The sequence below is a fragment of the Pelecanus crispus genome, chromosome 12, assembly GCF_030463565.1.
Source record: "Pelecanus crispus isolate bPelCri1 chromosome 12, bPelCri1.pri, whole genome shotgun sequence".
Classification (NCBI taxonomy): Eukaryota; Metazoa; Chordata; class Aves; order Pelecaniformes; family Pelecanidae; genus Pelecanus; species Pelecanus crispus.
Window position 1 is genome coordinate 15,473,072 of NC_134654.1, and position 27,710 is coordinate 15,500,781.

A 27,710-nucleotide genomic window follows, 5' to 3' on the forward strand; every position below is an offset into this window, starting at 1 on the left:
CAGAGTACTCTGTAGAAAGAAGATATGCTGAGTCAGTGAGTGAAGAGCTTTATGTGGAAGAGAGGAAATCTCTTACACTTTGATCTCTTCAAATATTTAAGTTGGTAGAAACAAGTGAAACGTTGGATTTAAACTTCCCAGTCTTGTCTGAAAATACTTGTATACTTTTCTGAAATTAATCCTGAGACATCTAGCTATGTAACAAAGTATAGAACAGTTCTTTAGTGTTGCAGTATTGTAGTACAGTTTAGCAGTATCACTTCAACTTTGCAGACTCTGGTGAATTTGGACATTGCCATAGCAGAGACTTTGTATTAAATAAGTCTCCGATTTTTCTTGAAAATGCTACCTGAGAGTCTCTGTGAGACTTCCTTGTCTCACAGCAAATAGTGGCTTCTCACTGGAAAATTTACTTGCTCTGGACAATTCATCTTGCATTATGACAGATATAAATGTCACTATTGCCTGTTCTGCTTTCTAGAAATCTTAAACTGTTGGTTTTCTTCCTGTTCCTTAAAAGTTGATAAATTTTGGTATTAATCTGGTGGTAGAGGCTGGAAGTCAGTCACTGCTGTTTGAAAACATACCAATTCATTTTCTGTTGCACAGATCCAGAGCTAATATGTAAGCTGAAAGAAAAAATGCTGCCTTCAAACCTGGAATAAAATCACTGGTGATAGAGACAGTGCCATGGATATCCAAGGCTTATAGGAAGTTAAATGGAATAAAAAGGTATATGCTTTGCCCAGAAGTTCACAGGAGCCATACACTTACCTTGAAATTTTCTGTCAAGACTGGGCACAGCACTCCAAAGAGACTTTTATAGAGTCTGGTATGCAGATGCCCTGGATGTTTCCTTTTCCTTCAGTCAAAATATATTTTGGCAAACCATCTTTGGCAAAACATTGTCTGGCACACTTAACCAATGGCATAATTGTCATTTGATTTTATAGATATATTTAGAAATGTTTTACATCTCACCATTCCTGTGGATACATTTCCTATAAATAGTCTGACAGGGCTATTAATAAGGGAATCTTGACTAGTCAAGGCACTTAAAGAACTTCGATGTAGAATTTATAGGTTCTTCTACTGTCTCTACTGATAAATTGATCTTTGACCCAGGCAAGATTCTCTGGCATTTCTGTACTGCAACTATTCAAGAAGTAAAATGGGAATAACACAATGTATATGGTGCACATGGTCCTATGCATTTAGGGATTGCTTTTACAGCATTAGAAAAGACAGTTCTACAAAAGAAAAAATCATGACTAAATGTCATTCAGTAATTGATTATATGTTATATTCAAAAGAGGAAAACCTAACAGAAATTTTGGGCCAGGACTTTGACTGCAATAGTGCTAGATACAGAGGAAATCCAAGAGACAGCAAGTCAGAACACAAGTTCAAGTTTCGACACGCAATTCATGCCTAGAGTGTGAAAGGTGACTCCTTAGCTATAAAAAGAAACATCTATGCGAGCAAATCTTCTCAAGCCAGCCAGTGATGTTGTAGTCCACTGTACCAGCGTAGTGCACCAGGGAGAAGTGGGCCTCAGCCTTGCCTTTGGCGGGCTTGGGTTTCTGGAAGTTGCTGGACTTGCCCAGATGCTGGTCATAGAGCTTGTTCTTGAAAGAGGTGTCAGTTGCCTTGGGGAACATGCACTCCTCTTCCAGGATGGAGAAGATACCCATGGGCTGGAAGGTACCACAAGAAGTGACAGAGAAAGATGGTAATGATGTGAAGCACGCTCTATGAACATCAAAGGTACCAGTGTGCTGCTGGTAGCATCTCAGCCGGGATAAGGGCCTAAGTTTGTCAGGAGTTGTTCTCAGCCAGGGAGCATATTTCTGCCTTCCCTTACCTTCCTGCAGCCTGTTTTCACAGAACTGGTAAGAACATCTGCCCAGTTCAGGTTAGAATTGTGAGTAGAATTGGAGGGAGAAGTGGTAAACAGAAAAACAATTGGGAAAATAGCTACAAGAGGCCCAGGTGTTTTGGGAAATCAGGTGAGATGATACTTATTTCCCAAGTTTGTGTGTGGAGTTCCAGTCTGAGTCTTCAGTGGAAAAAGGAAAGGAGACTGACTCCAGTTTGTTTCAAAGTCGTCTGTTGGTGGGAGTCCAGGCTACCTTTTCCATGCTTGAAGACCAGCTAATGCAGGATTGATGACACAGATTTGCATTTCCTAATTTCTCTTCCCCAGGCTAAAATAAATTTCAGTGCAAAATATTTTGTTGAACTGACACTGAAAGCCTGGCCATGAGTTCTTTCTGAGCTGAATCGGGCTCAGAAACATCACAGAATTCCAAAATACATCGTACACTTGTGTGGAAAAGGTACCTTCTCAATGAGCTCAATGCAAGCAGCCAGGTCCATCCCAAAGTCAATGAACTCCCATTCAATTCCTTCCTTCTTGTACTCCTCCTGCTCCAGCACAAACATGTGGTGGTTGAAGAACTGTTGCAGTTTCTCATTGGTGAAGTTGATGCACAGCTGCTCAAAGCTGTTGAACTGCCCAAAGCAAGGAGAGGTGCACAGGTTCTCAACGTGTGGCAGACACCACAGGGTTTTGCTAGCATTCTCCTAATGCTGTTTGAAGTTCCCCAGCTGAAACACCACTCCTAACCACACTGTAACAGCATGTGTTTCCTTAGTAGGACCTCTATTGTAAAATTTAGTGTTCTTGAAGGTTTTTACTAGTATTACTTTTGAACTCAAGCTAAAAGTAACATTTCTGTTTTACTGTGCCGCTCAAAAGCAAATCCTTCAGTAGCTGCAGCATCCTGTAGGTGTCTCTGACCTCACCGACCTCCCAGAGAGTGGAAGCCTCCTCAGTGTCCCACCCAAGAATTTCTCTGCCCTCAGATCAACAGTCGACGGGTTCTCTGCTCTGACACGGAAGTCCTAGCATCGTCACTGTGTTCACAACACAGGAATTTCCCATAGCACTACCCTTTCCTCGGCTCTTCCAAGAGCGTTCACACCTTTGGCCCACAGCTGTGTGAGCCTTAGTCCTAGAGCTGTCTCTTTGTTTGCAAAGCCTAAGGCCTTTGCAAGCCCAAGGGCCTCTGAGACCATTTGTCAGAAAGCAGAGCTTTCCTCTACCTGTTGACAAAGTTAGAATCAAAGTGTTTGTTAGTAAAGCCATTTGAGGGTGCTACTGTGACAGAGAAGAGGGAGGGGTTTCTAGAAAACTGCAGATGAGGAGGATAAACCTCCACATCTTCTTAAAAAGAAGTGCGTTTCTGAGTCCTCATGACCCCTCCCTGGCCCCGCTTTGACGATGGTGCCACGTCCTTGTTCCTTACATCAAAGATCTCAAAGCCAGCAATGTCCAGGACACCAATGAAGTACTGTCTGGGTTGCTTGGTATCCAGCTGTTGGTTGATGCGAATAACCATCCACAAGAACATCTTCTCATAGACAGCTTTTGCCAGGGCACCAACTGCATTGTTCACCTAAAGCAGAGAAGAGAGGACCGGAGTTACCTCCTAGTGTCAAAGAAGAATGCTCAAGTAACTCTTTCAAGCCATTTCCAAAGCATCTTCAATCTACCTGCTCCACAGTTTGACCTTTGGTCACGTATTCATTCCCAACCTTGACTCGGGGATAGCACAGGGCTTTGAGCAGGTCAGCTGAGTTTAGGCCCATCAGGTAGGCAGCCTTGTCAGCCACTAAAGAGGGAGAAAGAGAGACAGAAGCATTTATCTTTGGACAATGGCTAGAATTTGGTCCATGTGAACAACTCTGATGTTCGTGTTCTAGAAAGGGAAAAGCATTGGTCTGGTCTCATAGAGAAGGTCCGGGAAGGAATGTAAATTCTGGAAGCTAATGATGGCCGCCTTTGAAAGCAAGAACAGGTATGGCTTGGGTAGAAATAACTTGAATCCGGAAGTTCCCAAAAGAACCCGAAAACCCTCTGGGAATACATGAGGCATGCATGGGGCACATTCCTTTTCTGTGGAGAGTGGATTTCTGCATAGCAAAGAATGCAGGATTTATTTCACCAAAAACATGATTGCACATCATGGTGGCTTAGCAGTTGAGGGTTTTATGGAGAGAGAGCCAGAGATCCTGTGCTGAAGTTCTCCCTTTCAGGCTGTGTGTGTTTGGAGAGTATCCACTGGATAAAATAATGGTATTTCCCATGATCAGGGAAGCACTTCTGCAGTTAGATAGACAACAAACAACAACGCTTTTCCTCAGTGTTTTACGTGGTGACTCAGGCCAACAAAGGACTGTCTTTGGAGGCTCTAACATATCATCTGTGCAAACAGAGAAGTTCTTTGAACAAGTCAGTTGCTGAATTTGCTGATACCTTCTGTGCCATCTGGCTCTGCCTGCTCCTCTCGTTGTTTCTGCTTGAACTTCAAGTTCCCGTAGTGCATGACAGCCCCTGTCAGCTTGTAGATGGCAGTCTTTTCATCAGCAGTGAAGCCCAGGATGTCAATGGCACTCTGCAGTCAAAACAATGAAGGAAAAACATTGCCTAACAACCGTAACAATCCCATTAAAAATATTTTCTTTCTAGTACTTACATCTGTAGCCATGAGCTCCTCCTGGTCATCAATGCTGGGAACAGTCACCTCACCTTGACTTACATAGTGGAAATCGTAAGGGTTGGTGGTAATGAGGAGCATGTCTGAAAGCAGGAAAAAGCAAGGCACCGGCTTAATTTTGCCAGCCAGGTAACAGAGGGAACTGTTGCTCAGCGATCATCCTCAAAAAAACATAATGATCCTTCCTACCAATCAGCTCCGGTTTCTTGTTGGACATGATCTGATAAAATATGTGGTAGCTTCTTTCTGCCTTGAGCTGGAAAGTGACTCTGGACTTCTCCAGCAGATCTGTCAAGGACAGTAGGACAGAGTTAGGCACAGGAACGCACATGGAGGTGAGAATTTGGGAAAGAATGGCATCAGGCCAGGAGAGTCTCTTACAAGTTTCAATGTCAGCAGAAGCCAGTTTGCCTGTGGCTCCAAAGTGGATTCTGATGAATTTGCCCTGTTACAGAGAAGAAGCAGCATTTCAGCCTGGGTGGGTTCTTTTGACGTCTCCTTTATGTGGAATACTGCTAGGGCCATCACTTATCTTCTAATGAGAGGGAGAGATTTTGTCCAAAGCAACAACTTACAAAGCGTGAGGAGTTGTCATTCCTCACGGTCTTGGCATTTCCAAAGGCCTCCAGCAGTGGGTTGGCGCTGATGATTTGATCCTCAAGCGTTCCCTACAGGACAATAATTATTGCTGGTTATCCTTTCTAAAAATCATGTCGGGAACAGAGGAAAGCATTGATTCAAGCTAGTATCTATTAATTAATGATTTCATCCTCAAGCAGGATGATAATTGTTCAGTTACAGTGTTTAGCTGACACGGCAATTACACGCCAAGTGTTCAGTCTGTTCTTCCTGACTCGCCTGCATTTTGCCAGACTGCTCTTCCTTCTTCTTCTCCCCACTCGCTGCAATTGTTGCAAAGTACTGGATGACACGTTTTGTGTTCACAGTCTTGCCTGCACCGGATTCTCCACTGTGAAACCAAAGAGAGAAGCAGAGGGCGTGTGGTCAGGCAGCAGGTCCCCTGGCACCCGGCAGCCCAGCAGGCACCCGGGCAGGGAGCGTACGTACGTGATCAGGATCGACTGGTTCTCGCGATCTGTGGAAGAAGCAGAAACAAAGAGATTATTAATATGTATCATGAATATGCTGGATAAAAACATTCCTGGGGCTTTTAGAAGATGCACTAGCAGTAGGCAGCTGTCCTGGTTTTGGCTGGGATAGAGTTAATTTTCTTCCTAGTAGCTGGCATAGTGCTGTGTTTTGGATTTAGTAGGAGAAGAATGCTGATAACACACTGATGGTTTAGTTGCTGCTAAGTACTGCTTATGCTAGTCAAGGAGTTGTTCAGCTTCCCATGCTCTGCCAGGTGCACAAGAAACTGGGAGGGGGCGCAGACAGAATAGTTGATCCAAACTGACCAAAGGGCTATTCCATACCATATGACGCCACGCTCAGTATATAAACTGGGGGGAGCTGGCCGGGGAGCAGCGATCGCTGCTTGGGAACTGTCTGGGTATTGATCGGCGGGTGGTGAGCAACTGCATTGTGCACCACTTGCTGTGTATGTTATTATTATTGTTATTATTATATTGTTATTATTACTACTACTATTGCACTTCATTTTGTTTCAGTTATTAAACTGCTCTTATCTCAACCCAGGAGTGTTTTTTTTCACTCTTACTCCTCCGATTCTCTCCCCCATCCCACCGGGGCAGAGGGAGTGAGCGAGCGGCTGCGTGGTGCTTAGTTGCTGGCTGGGGCTAAACCACGACAGCAGCTAATTCCTTTCATAAACTGTGTGCCTTCACGCCTAATTCCTTTTGAAGATCTTAAAGTTCCCAGCTGTAGCTGGGAAGCTGGCATGTCCGCACGGATGTGGATGTCGGGTGTAGTATACACGCTTCTTTTTCTGGATATTCTCTTCATGTCAAGCTGCCCATTTTCTTTATGAAAAGGATTCCAGCTAAGGAGTATTTTTGTAGTGTTGCTGATTAATTGAACTATCTCGAAGCTAAAGTGAACTGGAGCAGGTGTTTCTCACAAACTTTGTAACATAGAAACAACCACTCCTGATCATCCCATAGGCCCCCCTAGACCGTTTTTCTGTCAGTGGCCAATTGATTGTTGCCTAAAGAAAATCACAAAAACATCATAAGCATGTAGTAACCTTTTACCAGAATACTCTCCCATACTCTAAAATATTGAGATTTTGGTACTTGCAGAGCTAGACTTGATGTTTTTGTGTGTAATAGCTTGGGCTGAGTTTGCTTTCCAGAATTTTGTCTGGTTGCTTTTTTAACCCATGCTCAGTTCTTTTTGTGTGGCTTCAACTTTTACCTTCCAGTCTGCTCTGTTTTTGAACCACTTACTGTGTGAAGAAAAAAAATGTGTTTGGTGCTGAGCTTGGGTTTTGATATGTACACTCTCCTTGCCTATGCATCTTCTCCATGCCATGCATAATTTTATAAAGTAGCGCAAATCATTTGTCTAGAGTTACCTGAGCAGATGTCCTGCCATACCTTTGGGAAACCTTTTAATCTTTGTCTTGACCTGTTCCATTTCTACTATGTTCTTCTTTGAAAAAGGAAGGGCAGAAATGCATACAGTACACAAGGTGCAGACATTCCTTGGGTAACCACCATGATGTTTTCTGTTTTGGTCTCTATTTCTTGCTCACTGATCTCTACCTTTCAAGTTGTTATTCTGGAGATTTCTGATCACTGAGCCAAAATTTTTGAAGCTGTATTAAAGGATATCTGTAACAGAAGCAGTAGTTTTCAGCAATGAGCCCATCTTTTGGGTTTTTTTTCCTATGTCCATTGTTTTACGTTCTTGTTGACCAAACTTTGTTGTCACATCACTGAATAATAATTCGACCATTTAATGTCATAAAGTCCCTCTGAAATTCTTCACCGCTAGACTTCATGTTTACTGGCCTGAAAGTCTTAGTCAAATCAGAAAGCTTGCCATCATTCCCAGATCATTTAAAAATATGTTGAACAGCAGAAGTCCCAGAACACATCCCAGTGCGTCTTCATTGATAAAATCTTTGCACTATGAAAACTGAAAAAACCTATTTTTACCATGTCTTCCTTTTTCTTAACCAGTTCTTTTTGTACCTTCTCAATTCTATAGCTGGTAGTGAATGTAAGCATAAAAAATTATGCTTAAGAATAGCTGCTTTATCAACTGTACTGAAGTTCTTTGTTGAATTCAGATAAATTACCTTGACCAGCTCTCCTTTGTTGAAAAAATCAGTAGGCAAGTAAGGCAAGACTTACCTTTAAAAAAAAAAAAAAAAAGCCTCTTCTTTTTTCTTGGTAAGTCACATATATTCACATGCCCAGTAATTGCCTTGCTTAGAAATTGCTGGCAGTTTGCCGTTCACAAAAATAAAGCTTACTGGTATGCTATTCCTTAAACCTCCCTCACAACTCTTTTTAAAAGTTAGTGTAACACTTGCCATTTTCCAGGCAATTTTCAGTGAGAATTTTTGATCTGTAGAGTTCCACTGGATTGCCTGGTTGAATTCTGTGCTGGAAACTTGCTAGCATTTATTTTATTGTTGGGTTTTTTTCAGGACACTTCAGTCAGAAGTTGTTCCTCTGATGAATACCACCATAAGGAGGAGTTCCAGAAATGAACACTTCCCACACTTCTTTAAGGTAAACAAATGAAAATCTCATTTAGTTGTTCTGATATGACCTTATATTTTCCAAGTTGTCTTTTTAAATCTTGACTGTGTCAGTACAGACTCTACAGACTCATTTTAAGCCCTTCCGCTCCTGATGTATTTGAAAGAGAAATAAGCAAAAGTTTTTATACGTGCTGCAAGTTGTTCCAAAACCTTTAATTTTGCATGCCTTCTTGTGTTTTCACAGTTAACTAGCCAGAGTTATGTTTTGAAGAAAGTCTATGTGTGTTTAATAACCTACCTTAATAGGCTGTGTAGCTGGACCGGCTTTCAAAGAAAGTGCTTTTTGCCAGATGTTTTGCATTTGTTCTGTGCCTCTAGGATGGTGTTTTCCAATAATCTGTAAGCAGTCTAGAGGGACTAAGCCATTAGGTAACTAACTCCCAGTGGAAACGTCTGGGTTTGCATTCACCAAGTTCCTGCACATCTCTTGAAGGGGCCAGCGAGAATAAATGTATGACGACTTATGTAAATACCACCATGATAAGACTCACTAACTGAACATCAATTTATTATTGTTCCATTTTCATAGTATTCTCTTCCAATTAACCTTCTTAGCACTCTGAATACTACAGAATTAAATACAGTAATTGGGGAGGGAGGGGGAAAGAAGATATATTTTAACACATTAAAATATACCTCTCTTTGTTTAATATTTTTCTGACTAATCTGCTCTTTCTTGAAAGTCTGGAGATTTAGACAATGCTAGAAAAGTTTTCACTAGCCCAGAGAGTAGTTGTAAATGGAGTTAAGTCCAGTTGGTGGCCGGTCACGAGTGGTGTTCCCCAGGGCTCTGTTTTGGGGCCAGTCTTGTTTAATATCTTTATCAATGATCTGGATGAGGGGATTGAGTGCACCCTCTGTAAGTTTGCAGATGACACCAAACTGGGTGGGAGTGTCGATCTGCTCGAGGGTAGGATGGCCCTGCAGAGGGATCTGGACAGGCTGAGGTAAACTGTATGAGGTTTAACAAGGCCAAGTGCTGGGTCCTGCACTTCGGTCACAACAACCCCATGCAATGCTACAGGCTTGGGGAAGAGTGGCTGGAAAGCTGCCTGCCGGAAAAGGACCTGGGGGTGTTGGTCGACAGCCAGCTGAACATGAGCCAGCAGTGTGCCCAGGCAGCCAAGAAGGCCAACAGCATCCTGGCTTGTATCAGGAATAGTGTGGCCAGCAGGAGCAGGGAGGTGATTGTTCCCCTGTACTGGGCGCTGGTGAGGCCGCACCTGGAATACTGTGTCCAGTTTTGGGCCCCTCAATACAAGAAAGACATTGAGGTGCTGGAGCTTGTTCAGAAAAGGGCAACAAAGCTGGTGAAGGGTCTGGAGCACAGGCCTTATGAGGAGTGGCTGAGGGAACTGGGGTTGTTTAGCTTAGAGAAGAGGAGGCTGAGGGGAGACCTTATCGCTCTCTACAACTACCTGAAAGGAGGTTGTAGTGAGGTGGGTGTTGGTCTCTTCTCCCAAGTAGTTAGCGATAGGACAAGAGGAAATGGGCTTAAGCTGTGTCAGGGGAGGTTTAGGTTGGAAATTAGGAAAAATTTCTTCACAGAAAGGGTGGTCAAGCATTGGAACAGGCTGCCCAGAGAGGTGGTGGAGTCACTATCCCTGGAAGTGTTCAAAAAACGGGTAGATGTGGCACTTTGGGACATGGTTTAGTCTAGTCTACCCTTGATTGGTTTAGTGTGGATTTGGTAGTGTAGGTTAATGGTTGGACTGGATGATCTTAAAGGTCTTTTCCAACCTAAATGATTCTATGATTCTATGATTCATAGAATCATAGAATGCTTTGGGTTGGAAGGGACCTTTAGAGATTGTCTAGCCCAACCCTCCTGCACTGAGCAGGGACAGCTTTAACTAGATCAGGTTGCTCAGAGCCCCGTCCAACCTGACCTTGAATGTTCCCAGGGATGGGGCCTCTGCTACCTCTCTGGGCAACACTGTCGGCTCTTACTCAGTTTTTCATCCACCAGTACCCCCTAGTCCTTCTCCACAGGGCTGCTCTCAATCCAGTCTTCACCCAGCCTGTATCCATGTTTGTGATTGCCCTGACCCAGGTGCAGGACCTTACCCTTGGCCTTGTTGAACTTCATGAAATTTGCATGGGCCCACCTCTCAAGCCTGTCAAGGTCCCTCTGGATGGCATCCTTTCCCACTGGTGTATCAACTGTACCACTCAGCTTGGTGTCATCTGCAAACTTGCTGAGGGTGCACTCAATCCCACTGTCCATGTCTCTGACAAAGATGTTAAATAATACTGGTCCCAACACAAACCCCTGAGGGACCCCACTCGTCACTGGTTCTCCACCCGGACACTGAGCCATTGACCGCAACTCTTTGAGTGCAACCATCAAGCCAATTCCTTATCCATTGAGTGGTCCACCCGTCAAATCCATGTCTCTCCATTTTAGAGACAAGGATGTTGTGTGGGACAGTATCAAATGCTTTGCACAAATCCGGGTAGATGACGTCAGTCACTCTACCCTTATATACCAATGCTGCAATCCTGTCGTAGAAGGCCACCAAATTTGTCAGGCAAGTCTGCCCTTAGTGAAGCCATGTTCACTGTCACCAATCACTTCTGTGTTCTCCATGTGCCTTAGAATAGTTTCCAGGAGGATCTGCTCTATGATCTTGCCAGGCACAGAGGTGATACTGACCAACCTGTAGTTCCCTAGGTCTTCCTTTTTTCCCTTTTTAAAAATGGGGGTTATGTTTCCCCTTTTCCAGTGACTAGGAACTTCACCAGTCTGCCACAACTTTTCAAATATGATGGAGAGCAGCTTAGCAACTTCATCTGCCAGTTCCCTCAGGACCCTCGGATGCATGTCATCAGGTCCCATGGACCTGGAGCACATTCAGGTTCCTTAGATGGTCTCAAGCCTGATCTTCTCCTATGGTGGGCAGTACTTCATTCTCCCAGTCCCTGCCTTTGGATTCTGTGAACTGGGCAATGCGGCTAGAGCACTTGCCGGTGAAGACCGAGGCAAAGAAGTTGTTGAGTACCTCAGCCTTCTCCATGTTGGTTGTAGCCAGGTCTCCAGTTTCGCTCATCAAGGGGGGCGGGGGGGTATGGTTTCTTTCATCTTCCTTTGCTGTCCTGTGTACCTGAAGAAACCCTTCTTGTTACTTTTCATGTCCCTAGCCAAGTTCAGCTCCACCTGTGCCTTGGCTTTCTTGATCCCTTCCCTGCACTCTTGGGCCATATCCCTATAACCTCCCCAGGATGTGTATCCCTGCCTCCACTGCCTATGCATTTTGGTTTTGTATTTTAGTTTGGCTAAGAGGTCTTGACTTAGCCAAGCTGTCCTCCTGCCTCCCCTGCCTGACTTGCACATTGGGATTGAGATCTCTTGCACCCTAATGAAAATGTCTTTAAATATCCCCCAGTTCTCGTTTGCTCCTTTATCTCTGAGGGCAGTTTCCCAAGGGATCCCACACACTAGCACCCTAAACAGACACAAGTTTGCCTTTCTGATGTTTAGGGTGCTGACTCTACTTTTTACCCGTCCTGTACCGCTCAAGATTGAGAATTGTACCAGGGCATGATCACTGCAGCGGAGGCTACCTCCAGTCTTGACCTCTCCAATAAGTTCTTCTGTATTAGTGAGCAACAGGTCCAGCAGTGCCTCTCGTCTGGTCAGGCCCTTCATCACGTGTACTAGGAAGTTGTCCTCAATGTACTCCAGTAGTTTCCTGGACTGCTTGGACCACTGCTTTTCCAGCAGATGTCCAGGTGGTTGAAGTCCCATATCAGCATCAAGTCCTGTGAGCGTGATGTTCCTTGCAGTTGAAGAAAGAACTCTTCATCAAGCCCCTCTTCTTGATCAGGTGGCCTGTAGTAGACACCAGCCGCAAAGTTTCCTTTGTTGGCTTGGTCTCTAATTTTCGACCGTAAGCTCTCGACCTGCGCTTTGCCGTTCTTCAAAGACAGCTCTGTGCAATCAATCCCATTTTGGACACAGAGGGCAAGTCCCCCACCTCTCCTTCCTTGTCTGTCCCTTCTGAACAGTTTATAGCCATCAATCACAGCAGTCCGATCATGCGATTCATCCCACCAAGTTTCTGTGATAGCAACCAGGTCATAGTTTTCCATCTGGGCAGTGGCTACCAGCTCCTCCTGTTTGTTTCCTGTGCTGCATGCATTAGTATAGAGGCACTTCAGTGGGGCTATTGGCCACACCCCCTTTTTAGAGGAGTTCACCCTAATTCTCTTGAGGCAATTCACAGGTGTTTGTTTCCCTGTTGCTTCGTAATGCCTCGGCACCCCCTGGCTCTTCTGAAGTGCTTAGACCTCCATCCCCTTCCCCCACTAAATCTAGCTTAGTATGTCATTAATGAAGATACTAAATAGCATTGATTCCAGTATGAACCCTTGAGGGACACCACTGGTTTCCATTTGGACATTAAGCCTTTGACTGTAACTCCTTGGATGTAGCCAACCAGCCAATTCCTTGTCCATCTAACAGTCCATCCATCAAAAACATAACTCTCCAATTTAGTGGCAAGAATGTTGTGGGGCACCGTATCAAAGGCCTTACAGAAGTCCAGGTAGACGATGTCAGTTGCTCTTCCCTTGTACACTGATGCAGTCACTCCATCGTAGAAGACCACTAGATTAGTCAGGCACAATTTGCTCTTGGTGAAGCCATGTTGGCTGTCTCTAATTGCCTCCCTGTGTTCCACAGACCTCAACATAACTTCCAGGAAGGTCTATTCCATGATCTTACCAGTCACTGACATGGGGCTGACTGGTTGGTAGTTCCCAGGGTCCTCCTTATCGCTCTATTTAAATAATGAGAATAATTCCAAGGATGAAAATAATTCCAAGAGAGCTCCTGTGTAAGTAATGTTAGCTTAACTGACTGTGTGCAGTCAAGGAGAAGTAATGAGCTGACTTCCATTCAGATTTAGAAGGAAAAACATTCCAAGAGAAGACCATTTGTAGGTGAGAAGAAGACTAAGACATCTGTAAAGGAGAACCCAGAAAACTGCAGACAGCAGCTTCCAGAAAGGAAGATGTGAAAGCCTGCCTGACTGCTCAGGTTGCAGAAGAACTGTAGCACACAACACACTGTCCCACCTAACCCTGCAGGTAGCTAGGAGGTGTTGGAGGAGGTCATCCTTTGACAGAATGTTTCTCTGATCAAATGCTAGCAGCAGATACAAATCCACAGCATGAATGTATGCACTGGCTACCTCTTGAAGAAGAAACTGCAGTTGCAGTGGGGCTCTATTTGGAATTTCTGTGCCCAGCACAGAAGCTGATCTCTGTCTGTTAATAGCGCCGCATTGACACCTTAGTCCCCAGGTACATGCAATGGAAGATAACATAAAGCAATCACAGATGTGTGGGCTGTGTTTGGTGTGATGGAGTAAAACATACCTTGAAAGGTGACTGCTATTAATCAAGTAATAGTCAGGAGGATTATTGAAAGCAAGCAAAATTCTCCAAACTATTGCATATAGAGGTTCAGTCTTTGCACTGAGAATACTTCTGCTAGTGAGTTCAGCTAAAAAAGCACAAAACCTCTCCTTTAAATAGTGATGTCCCCACCATTGTATGACTTCTGCAAGTGGCACCAGTTGTGTTTCCTTATCCTTCTGTCAGTTGTCTTGTAGCGCAAATATGGTACAAGCTCAGTAGGTCAGGCCCTGCTGTGGTGGTGGCAAGGTTGAGCATTACACTATTCCAGGCTCAGATTTAAACATTTCACTGTAATACAAAGTAAACAGAAACAGCAACGAACACTGGAGAAGTCCTGTTTCCAGTCATGCTACCCATTCAGCATGCCCACCGTTCATAACCATAATCTGTAACTTTTCCTTTTGGAAATTAATGAGAACTAATTCTTAGAGCAGCATCGTCAGCCTTGTAACCTGTCTAGTTAGAAGGAAATTCCAGGCCCAGTATCTCCATGTCATTGTCATAGAACCACCTTCAGGCCTCCTGCTTATGTCCTCCACTCCTTCCACACTGGACCAAGCTGACCAGCACCGCCTGTCTAGTTGCAATAACAGGAAAAGATGCATGGTTGCAAGCCTCTGGACGCCATTTCAGGCCCATTGGTCGTCTTTTCTTCCCAGAGAGAAGCAACTAACTCAAACACTGTTGGACCATGTGGGAATCAACCAGCAAAGTTCAAGAAGGCATCTTCTTGGGGGTCAGTGTGTGTGGTGTAAAATTTAACTTTGGCAGCAGTGAATTCCAGTACAGAAACGTAGCTGAGTTGGTGAGCTCCCATCTAAGTCTTTGAAGGAGCACAACATCAAGGTCACCCTCACACAGTTCATGCTTTCACCATAGCATTGGGTACCTTTGTTACTCTCATTAGATTCCTTTAACCATGCAGCCATCCTAAAGTGGCTGCACCATGGATTTCACAGACATTTTGAGGAGGGGTATTCACAGTGGCATAATAGGATAAGCCACCCCTCTTTTCCCAAGCCATCCTGAAGTGTCTCATTGATCACGCAAAGTCCTCCTCTTCTCTGAAATTTTAGTCAGATCACTAAGCAGCAGCCAGCCGGCTGTTCTTCCTCCTGGAAAACATCTCAGCACGGCTTGTGGAGGTTAAGTCCCATAACTGTTGTGAGCCACAATGGATGGCATGGCCTAAACTGAGCTGCCCATTTTTCCAGCTAGCTGCCTCTGCTACCCTGGCTGTTCTCGTTAGCTGCTCCTTTCCCAGTAGTTCCTCCAGCTAGTTACTCCTTCCTCCACCAATCTGTCCATCCAGGCCTTCTTACTTTACACTGTCACCCCCAACCGCTCGTGCCCTGCTGGCAGTTCTAGATAGCTGCTAGCTGAAGGGATTACCTTCAGCACTGATGACCAAGCAACTTCTTCCAAATCTTCTGCCCTTAGCAAGACCCCATGGAGCAACCAGAAGGCACAAAGTCTGTGCTGCTGAATGGGCCTGATTGAAAGAAACTGATGTGCCTGTGCACAACAGTAACGTGTCCTTCCCATTCTGGCATGCCTATCATTTTGACGGACATGCTCCTAAATACCACCAACTACAAAGCACAAAGATCAAACATACTTTGGGCCTGCCCACTGGTTCCTTGTGTCACACTGTGCTTCCTGTTGGCAGTGAAGCCTGTGACCATCTGCAAGCAGGAAGGTGTCTGTTGGCCCTGCACACTGCAGGAGGGATACTGATTGGTACCAGGCAGTGGACATGGCTGCCAGAACTCAGACCTCAGCTAGCTCTTTGAGGCTTGACAGAAAACTATTCCTTGACTTGGGCCCCACAGCGTTTGTTCCCAGACAATGTGGGCTTTCCCCCCAGTTGCTGCTGGAACCTTTGTTTCATGTAGGTATTACACATAACTGTGAAGTTCAATACTTAACATGTCCCTGGTAAAGTAATAAGCCACCCCCAGAAACATCAAAGGCCAGGAGGGAGTCAAACCCTCTCTCAGCTGTTGCCAAAGTGCTTCTGTGAGACAGAGCTGAACCTGCTACTCTTCTGCTAAGCCCAGAAAGATGGGATAGAGTTTGTGGTTCTGGTAGGTGACTTTAAAAAAGCAGTCCCTGTGGGATTTGCAGCATGCTGGTGTTATCAGCCATGCTGTCTGGATTAGCAGAGCATGCCTGTAGGGATCAATGCACCCTGTGAATCACCAGTGGATTGTATGACATGGAAGATCTAGCTTCAGGCTAGTGCGTAGCAAGGCAGACTTGACAGAGGACACTGGCTGCTGAAGTTACAGCAGAGGTGAGGTGTCAATGTGTCACCAACGCAACCACAACTCCTTCCTTCCTTCCAGATATTTTCATTTGCTTCACAGAGTGGATTTCCTATGCACAGGGTTAATGGGATGGTGTCTCTTGTGGGTGATGTTGTATGGCACTTCTTAGGTGAAAAAATAAAGGTATTGTAAACCTCCATTCAGTAATGGGCAGGGATTGCATTTGTTCAGCACTGAACCCAAGGTGCTTAGAGGTGAAGCAAAAGCATTTCCAGCCTGAGCAGAGACAAGAAGTGCAGCTTTCAAATGGTGTTGTCAGTTTATGCTGCAATTATTTGTTAGGCATGCTGAGAGAGACATCACCAGACCCGATGGGCAGTCTGACAGAGAATGCCCAGCCTCCACTTCAGCAGTGTTTCTTCAGACAGCAGTCCACTGTGTAAAAGGAGAACTCCCAGAAATACTAGCCCAAGCTGAACAGAAATGCCAGCACCCTAATCCTTTGGAGGAAAACTCCTCTTCCCTGTCCTTCTGCTAAGACATGGCTGAGTGCTGGAGCCTGCACATGGTACAGACACTTTCCTCATTAAGAAGCCTGTTTATTCTGCTGATGGGCATTGAGTCATGTGGAATTAAATACAAGGAGTGCTTTCTCCATGCCCAGCATACCAGGTCTGCTCCACGTAGGTGTCTGTGGCATATCTCGTTAAGATATATCCTATCTCAGGATAGCCATGAGGAGACTGGGGTGGCCTTTTGCTATCTCCTCATGCTGCTTCTCCACTCAGGGACAAATTTCTGCAGGTCTTCCCTGACCTCACAGCAGGGAAAAGGGAATGCACCTTTCCTCTATGGAGTCTGATTCACAGCTTTTTCTATTGGTCGTGTATTCTCTTTCCAGTGATGACATTCTTACATGGCTTCCTGTAGCCTGGAAAAGACTGAGCATCTCAGTGGAGAAGGACCAGATTGTCTAACTGAAAAGGTAAGCTGAGTGGCTGGTAGGACAGACCTGTCATTTGAAGCTGGGCTGCACTTGAATGAGTGCCCAAGTTGAACAGTTACTCAGACGCCTCTTATGTTCTCAGCTAACACCTCTGGAAGCAATCGCTGCTGGGCAGCAGGCCCTGCCTGAGAAGGTGACCTTCTGAATGCCCTTTCCATCACCCATCAAAGCAACTGGAGGGCTCCTGCTACAGGGCAGGTGAGGAAGGGAACAGGCCTCTTGGGTAAGAACAGGGAACAAAATGGGTCAGAAATGAAGCAATGATGGCAACGTGCCACCAGATAACCAGCAGCCATAGTGTCAGGGTGCTATAACAGTGCTTGCATCCCCTGTCCTGAGGAGATTCCTTGCTTACCCCACTAAGCGCTGCTGGCAACGCACCTTTCTCTCCATGAGACTTGTGCTTGGCAAGGTCTGAGTTTAGCCCTAGAGACGGGGACATTGTTTGAGCTCTAAGCAAGTAGATTTGGGAAAATGTATCTCATATCCTCTCCAGCTCAAGCTGCAATGGCCACTTCATTTGGTCACTGCTTTGCCAGGCAGCACAGGTATATATTGCCTTCCTTCCAGATCAGTCTCTTCAGCTCCCTGAGAAGTGCCTCCAGTTAGCCGGCATCTTGCAGGGTGACTCATAGGGTCTCAGAGAAGAGCCATCCCATGACCCCACATGGCTCTTGGCCTCACACATTAGCTAAGCTTGGAATTTATCTCTTTGGGTTCTGATTCCAAAGCTTTCATGCATGCTGGACTGCGTTTCCCCAGCAATACTGTGTTGATGTTGGGGTTGTGCTGCTGGCATGGCAAGGGGGGTGTGGCACGCCTATTCTGTGGGAGGTGTAAGAGCACTGTCATGAGACCCCAAGAGCAAGGCTCCAGTGCTAGGTAATTCCTCTACTCCATGGCGGGAGGTGTGACAGGGAGCTCTACTCTGCTTATGGAGCTGGAAATGTTCCTGGATTTCCATCAGAGGGATTCACTGGTGCCTGTAGAATAGGGCAGCTGAATTGAGCTTCTCTGACAAAATTGTCGGTGAAAGGGATTTCCAGAGTCTGGTGCTGGTCACCTTGCTGGTGCTATTACTGGAATGCTGCTTTTGTGCTTGGGAGAGACAGCGTGCTATTTCTTATTCAGATTGTCATAGATCCATGATCCTCTGCAGTCCATATGGGGAACACACCAACTGCATCTATTTAAAACTTTCTCTGAGACATTATCCTTCATGGTCTCTTATGTATTTCCCCACTTTGCATCAGCACTTAACAGGTGACAACAGCCTGACTCCAAAAATATCATGTCAGGGGAAAATAGTTCCTATTCTCCATGTATGTCGGCAAATCCCAAGCCAACAAAAAGTAACCTTCAGTGTCTCATTCAGTGGTGTTTTACTTAGATGCTTATTATCTGCTATGCTCAACAGGCATTGTCTGTCACAGATTCATCAGCAGAGCATCAGTACATGGGACAGATCAGAATTAGCTGACAGTGGTGTTATAAGTAACGTGCCTTGAGATTTATAGCGTAAGTTTAAGCAAGTACATGGTTACAGTTGATAAGATATTCCTCAGAATCTGTCGCATAAGTGCACCAAAGTTGCTGCCAAGCCTAGGAGTATTTTCAGGGCATTTCAGTGTGAGAACAGCTGCTGGATGTTTTTCTCCAATTTGTCAATTTCATTTTCTCCCATTTTATTTTTCATCCTGATGGTGGCCTCTGAAATTGCTTGGTTGCCCTTTTCCCCACCGGTTCCTGGGCCCTGTGTTATTTTCAGAGAGTGTAATCATAGTATCATGTGACCACAATCATTAAGCTGTGCAAAGAGGCAGTGAGTGACATGGCAGCTCAACAGCAGCAGGCCTGATGTCCCATGTTTCCTGCCTTACCCCCAGTCACTGAAGCTCTGCATTCCCTAGCAGACTTTGCTGGGCAGCTCTTCTCCATGCTTGTACCTGTCAGTACTTTGGCTGCTGGTTGATGACTGTTAGTATTCTGAGTGAGCAGCATACTCACAGCCCCTTAGAACTTTCTTCAGATCTGTAAAGGTGGAGCACAGGACAGATGGATTTTGTTCCATAATAACAACTAGGAACACTGGGTTTTCGCAATGAGCTGCCTTCCCAAGAACACAGAGGTGATGGGCTTCCAGGTTCCCAGATTGGAAGAAGGTGAGGGGCAGAATGTTGTTGTCCCACTGTAGCCCTGCTCTGCTTCTGTGTATGAACAGTGAATGTTTAGGTAGGCTTTCCTTGGGTTCACAGTGCCAGTTTCACATCCACTTCATGGGGGCAAATGTTGTGATCACTTGTGTGTTTTAAGCCAGCACAAAGGTAGACCGTGAGAGTGACTCCTGTACAGCTCGCTGTATAGAAGGCTTCCTCTGAGGCAGCTGCTCTGTTCCTGGTGGGGAGGCCATGTCCCAGGAGAGGATGGCAAGAACCCAGGGTTCTGGGTTCACACAGTGTCATTCAGCTGACTTCACACTCTTGCAGCATGGTGAGGGAGAGCACACCCAGGCCTGCTGCTCATTCTCAATGTTTGAGGCAGAAAAGGAAATGTGCCCAACTGAATCTTTCTGAGAGAAGAGCAGCATCTTCTAATTTTAGATGTGGACAACTGCGCTGTGCCCTAAGATGGCAATTACAACACATTGCAATGCAGCATGAGGAACATTCAGTAGTCCATGTGTTCAATACCACTATGGGTTATTAGAGGAAGATTATCCCCAGAGGGAGACATGATCAGGGTGCAGGAGCTTTCCTAGGGAAGTACTGTCCATGAGCAAAGCACCCTATGCTCAGCTTTCACTCAATAGCTTTGCACAGCAGTATGTCTCCATGACAGCATTCTGGGACTTTTTTTCCCATGGTACATATGTTGGTCTTATGTCAGGCCCATGGGTAGAATTTTTGGGCAAGCTCGGTAAGGACCTATACAGTTTGGAGGAATAAACCAGGCTCTTTCTTGGCTGCTTCTCACTCCAAGGTAGCTTATGATTACCTCCTGACCTGGTTACTTTGTGCTCAGGTACCAAGAGTGGCGAACCAGCAGAAATACACACCTCTGTAGAGCACACAAGGCAAGGCAAAGCCACAGCACGTCAGTTTACTTGTGGTGATGGAAAGCCCTGACTGATGCCGTGCACCTCCATTTCTTATGAAGGACAGAACAGGAACTAACCAGCTTCCAAGACACATTCCAACAAAGCTACTGCCTGTTACACTAAGGAGAAGAGACCCAGTAAGGGACCTCGTATGTCATGTAGTAGTCCTTCTATGAATGCATTACCTTTGCTGCAGTGTGGTTTGTGCCAATTCCTTCGCTACAAAATTATCAAAGAAGGTGTCTACTATGTTGCAAAGGGAAACTCTGCACCCTACTTCACATGCTCAAGCTTCCATGGTAGAGGACATTGCAGGGTCTGTAAAGCAAATTTATGGTTGTATGGAGTAGCCCTGCCATTACATATAACAGGGATACTCAGGAAATTCTGTGTGTCATCTAGGCTTTACCCAGTGCCACCTGAAGCTTTGGAGATGTGGTTGTGGATGGGGATTTGTGGTGGGTTGACCTTGGCTGCATGCCAGCTGCCCATGAGCCGCTCTATCACTCCCCTCCTCAGCAGGACAAGATGGGGAGAAAATAAGATGGAAAAAACTCAAAGGTCAAGATAAAGGCAGTTTAATAAAGCAAAAGCAAAGGCCATGGATGGAAGCAAAGGAAAACAAAAGGTCTATTCTCTACCTCCCATTAGCAGGCGATGTCCAGGCACTTCCCAGGAAGTAGGTCTTCAGTATGTGTAGTGGTTGCTCTGGAAGACAGATGTCATAATAATGAATGCCCCCCCACTTCCTCCTTTCTCTTAGCTTTTATTGCTGAGCAGACATCATATGGTATGAAATATCCCTTTGGTCAGTTTGGGTCAGCGGTCCTGGCTATTTCCCCTCCCAGCATCTTGCCCACCCCCAGCCTACTGGTGAGGGGGGGATGTTGAAGAGACAGCCTTGATGCTGTGTCAGCACTGCTCAGCAGTAGCCAAAACACTGGTGTGTTATCAACACCTTTCTAGCTACAAATACAAAGCACAGCACTATGAGGGCTGCTATGGGGAAAGTTAACTCCACCTTAGCCAGACCCAATACAGGATTCTAGAGCCATCCAACAGTAGCTGTGGTCTTGGAGACAGGCTTGAGCAAGCAAAGCTCGGTACAGAGACACTGTTGCCATGGTAGAGCCATTCAGCAGGCCAGACGGCCTGATGAGCTCTGGTTTTTGGTGAGGCTGGACCTGGAAGCCAGGTAAGGTGAAGCCCTTCGGACAATGCTGTCATAGGCGTGCAGCTATGGAGCTGTCAGTTGCAACTTCCCAGCAGCGTCAGCGTCCCTTTGGAAGCCAAGGCCATGCTCAGACAGTACACGTTGACTATTGTCAACCCACAGGGCTTCCCAGGGACCTTCGCTTCCCAGGAACTCCACTAGCAAGCCTTCCTTTGTAACACCATGGCAAGTAAAATTCAGAAGATTTCAGGGACCACCTGCCTCAAGCTTGAGCACTGCAGGCTATAGCTGCGGACTGCTGACAGCTGAGCAGATGATCACTTCCTAGACTTCCCCTGCACTGCTCTCTGCTGGGGCATGCAGCCCCATGGAAATTGCAATCATAGCTGCAGCCCGAGTTCACAAGATCTTGTCCTTAAGGACCTTTCGAGTAGTGGGTGGGCATCCAAAGAGCCAACTCTGCAGAGCACAGGCATGTAAACTCAGTAGAGCGACCCAAAAGCCTACCTCCCTCTTCTCTGCTTCTCTGGTAAACAATCACGTCAGTGTCTTAACCTGGGAGAGTCCAGTAGCATTGTTACTGTGGCAAGCCAAACATCTGCATAAAAACAGTGGGATTCAACAACTCTGTGTTTGTCCCTGTGTTCCCTTGGGGTGCCTGATTTGGTGGGTGTGTTCTGACTGGCAGCATCATTTTCTACCCTCAAAATCCACTTGAGGTGGAGGCTGTCCTTCCTTCCCCTGTCCTATACAGAAAAATGCACAGACATGCTTTGTGCAGTGGCCTGCCGTTTGGTTCACTTCTCAAGAAGTGGATGTCCAGGATTCTGTGCCTGCTCCCAGTCCTAGGAAGGAGTCTGGTTCTCTGTAGGGACTGGAATGAAGCTAGGAGTCAGGAATGGTCCCTCATCTGTTCAGGCATGCATCCAGCATGGAAGAGACCCGGTTCTCTACTCCCAGCTGTCTCAATTTTCTCCTTTTTACCCTGATACTTGCCAAGAGGGAAATGTGTTCTCTGTCCAAATACAAGACGCCACAAAGCCCAGACGTCCTGCAGATGCTTGCCTGCACATTTTCATTTTCTGTTGGCTTTCTTGGGCACTGTAAGATCTTGTTAGACCTAGGGTCTTTTTTTGCACAAGTGCCCCTTTTCTCTGTGAAATGAGCAAAAGTTGAGCAGTGCATCTAAAAGTGATATAGATAGATGCTGGGTGGAAGCACACCTTTCTTCCTGATGAGAGTGAGCAGAGAATCAGTGTTGTTACACTGGATGCTGTTGTGCAAGTTTGCATTTTTTAAAGGATTCTCAACCAGTACAGGAAAGGCTGTTTAGGGCAACTCTCAGTTCAGCAGATCAGAGTCACTGTCTCCTCAGACTGCCATGCCATCTCCATTACTATCCATTGTGCCCTGCTAGGCCCAGTGCTCAGTGCAGGAACTAGCTCCCGCTTCAAATATCAGCACATGCATGGCAAAGCTGGAAAGAGACACACTGTCAAAAGTATAAAACATCAACACATACTCTGGCCTCCGCTTCATAATGTGCTTCTTGTTTTCCCTTCATTGCCAGCTGCTCTTCACTTATTTTTTTTCTGACTTGTATCTGGTTCAGTTAGCATTCATTTCTCACCCAGAGCTCCTTCAGTCTCTCTGGTTTCTGAGAAAATCCTCCAAAGTTGTCTGGTCTTCCTGAAAATAAGGGACAGAAGTTACATCGAAGCACAGAGGCGGTGGTGCTATGAAAATACCAGCTTAGGCAGACATCTCTGTGTATGTTTTTCTTTTAACATACCATGACACTGTCCGTGTGTTTTTCACCCAGAGGCAACACGTAAAGCATAAGAATAATACAGTTGAGATGGCTGATAGAGCACAAGAGAATTCATGGCTGTACATACCCAGAGTGCTGTTCAGATGAGGGTCTGAATGAAGGAAAAAGTGTTTGCCAATACTCACCATTCTCTTCCCCCCCTCCACAAAATGTATTGTCATGATGTGACCCTATGAAATGCCCAACAGCTCTATGACATTCTAGAGCCAAGAGGTGTAGGTGAAGAGAATAGTAGCCAGATTGGGGGGAGAAAAATTGGATAATTGTGGGGTATCAGGGAAGCACCTAAACAGTGCTGTATCTGTTGTAAATAGGTTGTCTTCCATGCACTTTCCCCTAGCAAGAAAAATACATTATTACTTATACTTTTAACTGATTGTGAAATAAAAGCATGTGCTACACATCAGACAGCTAATAGACACAAGATAAACATTCAGCAGTAGCCAAAGTTTAAAGATCCCATAGCTAACCAGGGAGACAAAAATAGCAAAACAGAGACAGTGAGAAGCAGCTACTCATGTTCTGTTTGCAAAAGATTCTGCGTTTTTTATTCTCTAGACATGATTACAAAGACTCATTGCAGAAGAAAGCAACCGAGAGGTTCATGTTTTGTGCATCCCTCAGGTCACTTTATCATAGAATCATAGAATCATAGAACGCTTTGGGTTGGAAGGGACCCTTAGAGATCATCTAGCCCAACCCCCCCTGCAGTGAGCAGAGACAGCTTTAACTAGATCAGGTTGCTCAGAGCCCCATCCAACTTGACCTTGAATGTTGCCAGGGATGGGGCCTCTACCACCTCTCTGGGCAACCCATGACAGTGCTTCACAACCCTCATTGTAAAAAACTTCTTTCTAATGTCTAGTCTAAATCTATTCTTCTTCAGTTTAAATCCATTATTCCTTGTCCTGTCACAACAGGCCTTATTAAAAAGATTCTCCCCATCTTTCCTGTAGGCCCCCTTTAAGTATTGGAAGGTCGCAATAAGGTCTCCTTGCAGCCTTCTCTTCTCTAAGCTGAACAACCCCAACTCTCTCAGCCTGGCCTCATAGGAGAGGTGTTCCAGCCCTCAGATCATTTTGGTGGCCCTCTTCTGGACCTGCTCCAGCAGGTCCATGTCCTTCTTGTGCTGAGGGCTCCACAGCTGGACGCAGTACTCCAGGTGAGGTCTTACCAGAGCAGAGTAGAGGGGCAGAATCACGTCCCTTGACCTGCTGGCCACGCTTCTTTTGATGCAGCCCAGGATATGGTTGGCTTTCTGGGCTGCAAGCACACATTGCCGGCTCATGTCCAGCTTTTCATCCACCAGTACTCCCAAGTCCTTCTCCGCAGGGCTGCTCTCAATCTCTTCATCCCCCAACCTGTACTGATACCGGGGGTTGCCCCATCCCAGGTGCAGGACCTTGTATTTGGCCTTGTTGAACCTCATGAGGTTCACAGAGGCCCACCTCTCCAGCTTGTCCAGGTTCCTCTGGATGACATCTCGTCCTTCTGGCATGTCAACTGCACTACTCAGCTTGGTGTCATCTGTAAACTTGCTGAGGGTACACTCAAGCCCACTGTCTATGTCAGATTAACATATTAACACTTTGCTGCCTCATGACATCCTCACTCTTCCTCTTCTATCTTCTTGTTGTGAAACTCCCAGCTTTTCACTCGGAGCTTGTTGACCTGTGACTCTGCAATGTCAGCCCGCTCCTCGGCTTCCTCCGGCTCGTGCTGGATCTTGCGGAACTTGGAGGGACAGGTTGACGTTGGACAGCTCCCTCATGGGCCCAGCCTCCACAAAGCTAGCGGAGTGCTTACCTTCCTGCCAACTCCCCACCGCATTGGCTTGGACTTCCAGCTTGGAGCTGCCCTCTCTGATGGTTCTCACCTCGTTTGTACTATTTCAGCCTGGGAGAATGAGGTAAGCCATGAGAATCTCACTGGGATGTGAATATTGATTGTGTGGGCACATGACAGAAGCTTGGCATCACAGTTTAAGACACAGAAGATTGTCTACCTCCAGCCCAGGTTTCTACAGAACAGGATAGCTAAGGCAAGCGTGACCTGTTTAAGCAGGTTGTTAACAACCTGTCTCTCCAAAAGACTCTTTGCAAGTACTGAGAAGAGAGCCAAGCACGCGCCTCCTGGTAGTACAGCCCCTGCTCACTCTCACGTGACAGCTGTGTGGGAAGATGTGCTTCATACCTCAGCATGGATTAGATTTTTCCACTGGGCACATGCAAAAATATTATTGATGATGGCTCAGTGAAAAATTTTTATGACCTGATTTAAGCACGCAGCTGAAAGGGGCACACCAGACTTCTCCTGGCCTCCATTTATCGGCTGGAAATGTGCTGCTGAGGTAGAACCTCCATGTATACATCCCAAGATTGTAGGTCCACCTGCAGGATTCAAATCTGTATGGCTGCTTCCTGAGATGGGAAAGGATCTGCTAAGTCATTTTACGTATTTCCAGTAAATAGTGCATCTTCTCGCAGAAGTGCAGTTTGCCCTTTTCCTTCTGTACAAGGTTATTTTAGAAAGTCTCCTAAAAAGGGAAAACTGCATTTGACAGAGGCCCAGACCATTCTGTCCTGCGCTCCTTTCTAACAGGGAAGGTCCCTCATACTCAGCAGATGCTGATGCATGCTAAAGATTTCACAGTAATTTGTGCATTGTCTTTTGAGTGTGATTTGAAAGTGTCTCTAAAATCTATTCTATGTGGAAATTCACACATCCTGATTAGTGGGAACACGGAAGGAGATATTTCTTTGCTATGGGCAGTTTGGTACATACCATGTATGTGGATCTAAGTTCCCATTCTAAGTCTAATGATAAAAGTAATCTCATTGATATAGAAAAGCCTCATTAATAAAACAGTTAAAGTTTCTATACAAAATACTTCCTTGTAACAGCCGCTTTTGTGTGGTGGTATTATACTTACCCTCCCAATGTTACTTTCTGTCCTAAGGCTGACTCTTCATTCTTTCTTAAGAATGGTGGTGCAGCAAGGAGGGATCCTACTATGAGTTATCAGCATCCTCAGGTCTTTGCCAGGAGGAGTATGGTATAGAAGGGATTTCTTCCTACTTGGTCTTGGGTTTGCTGGGGTTTATTTTTATCTATTTCCTTATCACAGTCTGCCTCCCTTTCACTGGTTCCCAGCTGAAGTTTAAAAGGTGCAGCGTAGCTTCCTCTGCCTCAGTTATCACAAAAGGTAATTCTTTATTAGGCAGTGACCCCCAAGGCTTGTCAGACCTTTACCATATATGGTATTCTCACAAAGCTTAACGTAAAACAGGCTAGGTAATAGTTGTTTGACTACTATATAGTTATTAAAACAACCTAAAACCACTTCAGGCCCAGACAAGCCCTAAGACCATGCACTGTCAGGTCAATACAAACCCACAAGACTTTTGTTATTAATGGAAAAAAACTTTATTTACCGCTCTACAATAATGGAGATTTTAAGGAACTGAAGCATCTTAGTATAGGCAGAGAATGGTCAGATATTCAGAAGGAAGAGTGAAAAGAAGATAAACTGATGGCAAAGACAGTATCAGAAAACAGTCAGGCTGGTCTCTGTCATGGAGCATGAGTGCAGAGAATAAAATGGAGTGAAAGAAATCTGAAGTCTACTAGGGAACCATAGGAAGCCTTCTAACATGTCATGGGAAGAAAGAGCTAGGCTGGCACCGTTGCTAGGTGTTAGATGGATTCATTATACTCTTTGTGGCTGAAAACTGATCAGCTCCAAAAAAGCTCACTCTCATCACTCTTTCAGACCACAATGATAGAGGCGTCTGGGGTTTCTGCTTTCTCATCCTCCCTACTGACAGCAGGACAACCTTAAAATTACTGGTGTGTTGCTGAGTTTGCACCTTGGAGACAGATAATTAAAGACTCATTTTGATAATTCTGTCTTAGCCATACAGACATGGAGCTGTCAGCTGGAAGTTTCCAGCAGATTGAGCAAAGCTCATTGGAAGGTCACTTTGCTCTTTGGAAGCAAAGCCTGTGCTATGACAGTGGTTTCTACACACACTGACTGAGGGGCCACTGTCAACCCTCACCACTTCCCAGGAAACCTCAAGAGCTCCAATGGCAGGCTCCCCTTTGAAAGCTTTGTAGATTAATAGAGCCAAAGGTTTTGGAGACCACCGACCTCAGGCCTGGGCATAGCCATGGTCTGCACGCCATGCCTGACCAAGCAGGTCAGCTTCCCTTGCACTGCTCTCTGCTTGACAATGCAACTCCAAGGCAACTCTCAACCACAGTCATAGCTAAAGCTCAAATTTCTTTTAATTTGCCTTTTAGGCAAGACCTAAACCAGGCATTAGGCGTCCAGAGAGCAAGCTATGGAGAACGTAGACTATAAACTCACGAGAGCAACCCAGAAGCCTCCATATCCTTCCCAAAACATATGTTCACCCCTCTGCCCCTGACTGGCAGCCTCATTTTCCACGCCCAAACAAACTTGGAGCAGAGGATGCCCTCTCATCCCCCAAATGGATTTGTGCCCTGCTGACAGTAGATAAGCTTATTAGAAAAGAGAAACCAAGCATGCTGTAACCCGCGAGTACTCTCTGAACTTCCCTCTTTCTATACAGCTCTGAGCCTTTGCTCCATGGACAGGGTTTCTCTGTAGTTACTTCCAGTAG

At 45.6% G+C, this 27,710-nt stretch overlaps 1 protein-coding gene across 1 annotated transcript; it reads right to left on the reverse strand.

The window, feature by feature from the left end:
• Window positions 1–1,457: 1,457 nt before the first annotated feature.
• Window positions 1,458–12,351, reverse strand: LOC142594718 (myosin heavy chain, skeletal muscle, adult-like). The gene is made up of 12 exons (XM_075720142.1): window positions 11,940–12,351; window positions 5,631–5,658; window positions 5,421–5,532; window positions 5,138–5,230; window positions 4,944–5,007; window positions 4,752–4,850; window positions 4,542–4,645; window positions 4,322–4,460; window positions 3,559–3,677; window positions 3,312–3,461; window positions 2,344–2,514; window positions 1,458–1,697 (listed from the first exon to the last, which is right to left on the reverse strand). The coding sequence occupies exons 1-12, from the start codon at window positions 12,349–12,351 to the stop codon at window positions 1,458–1,460; spliced, it is 1,731 nt and encodes a 576-aa protein (XP_075576257.1).
• Window positions 12,352–27,710: the final 15,359 nt, after the last annotated feature.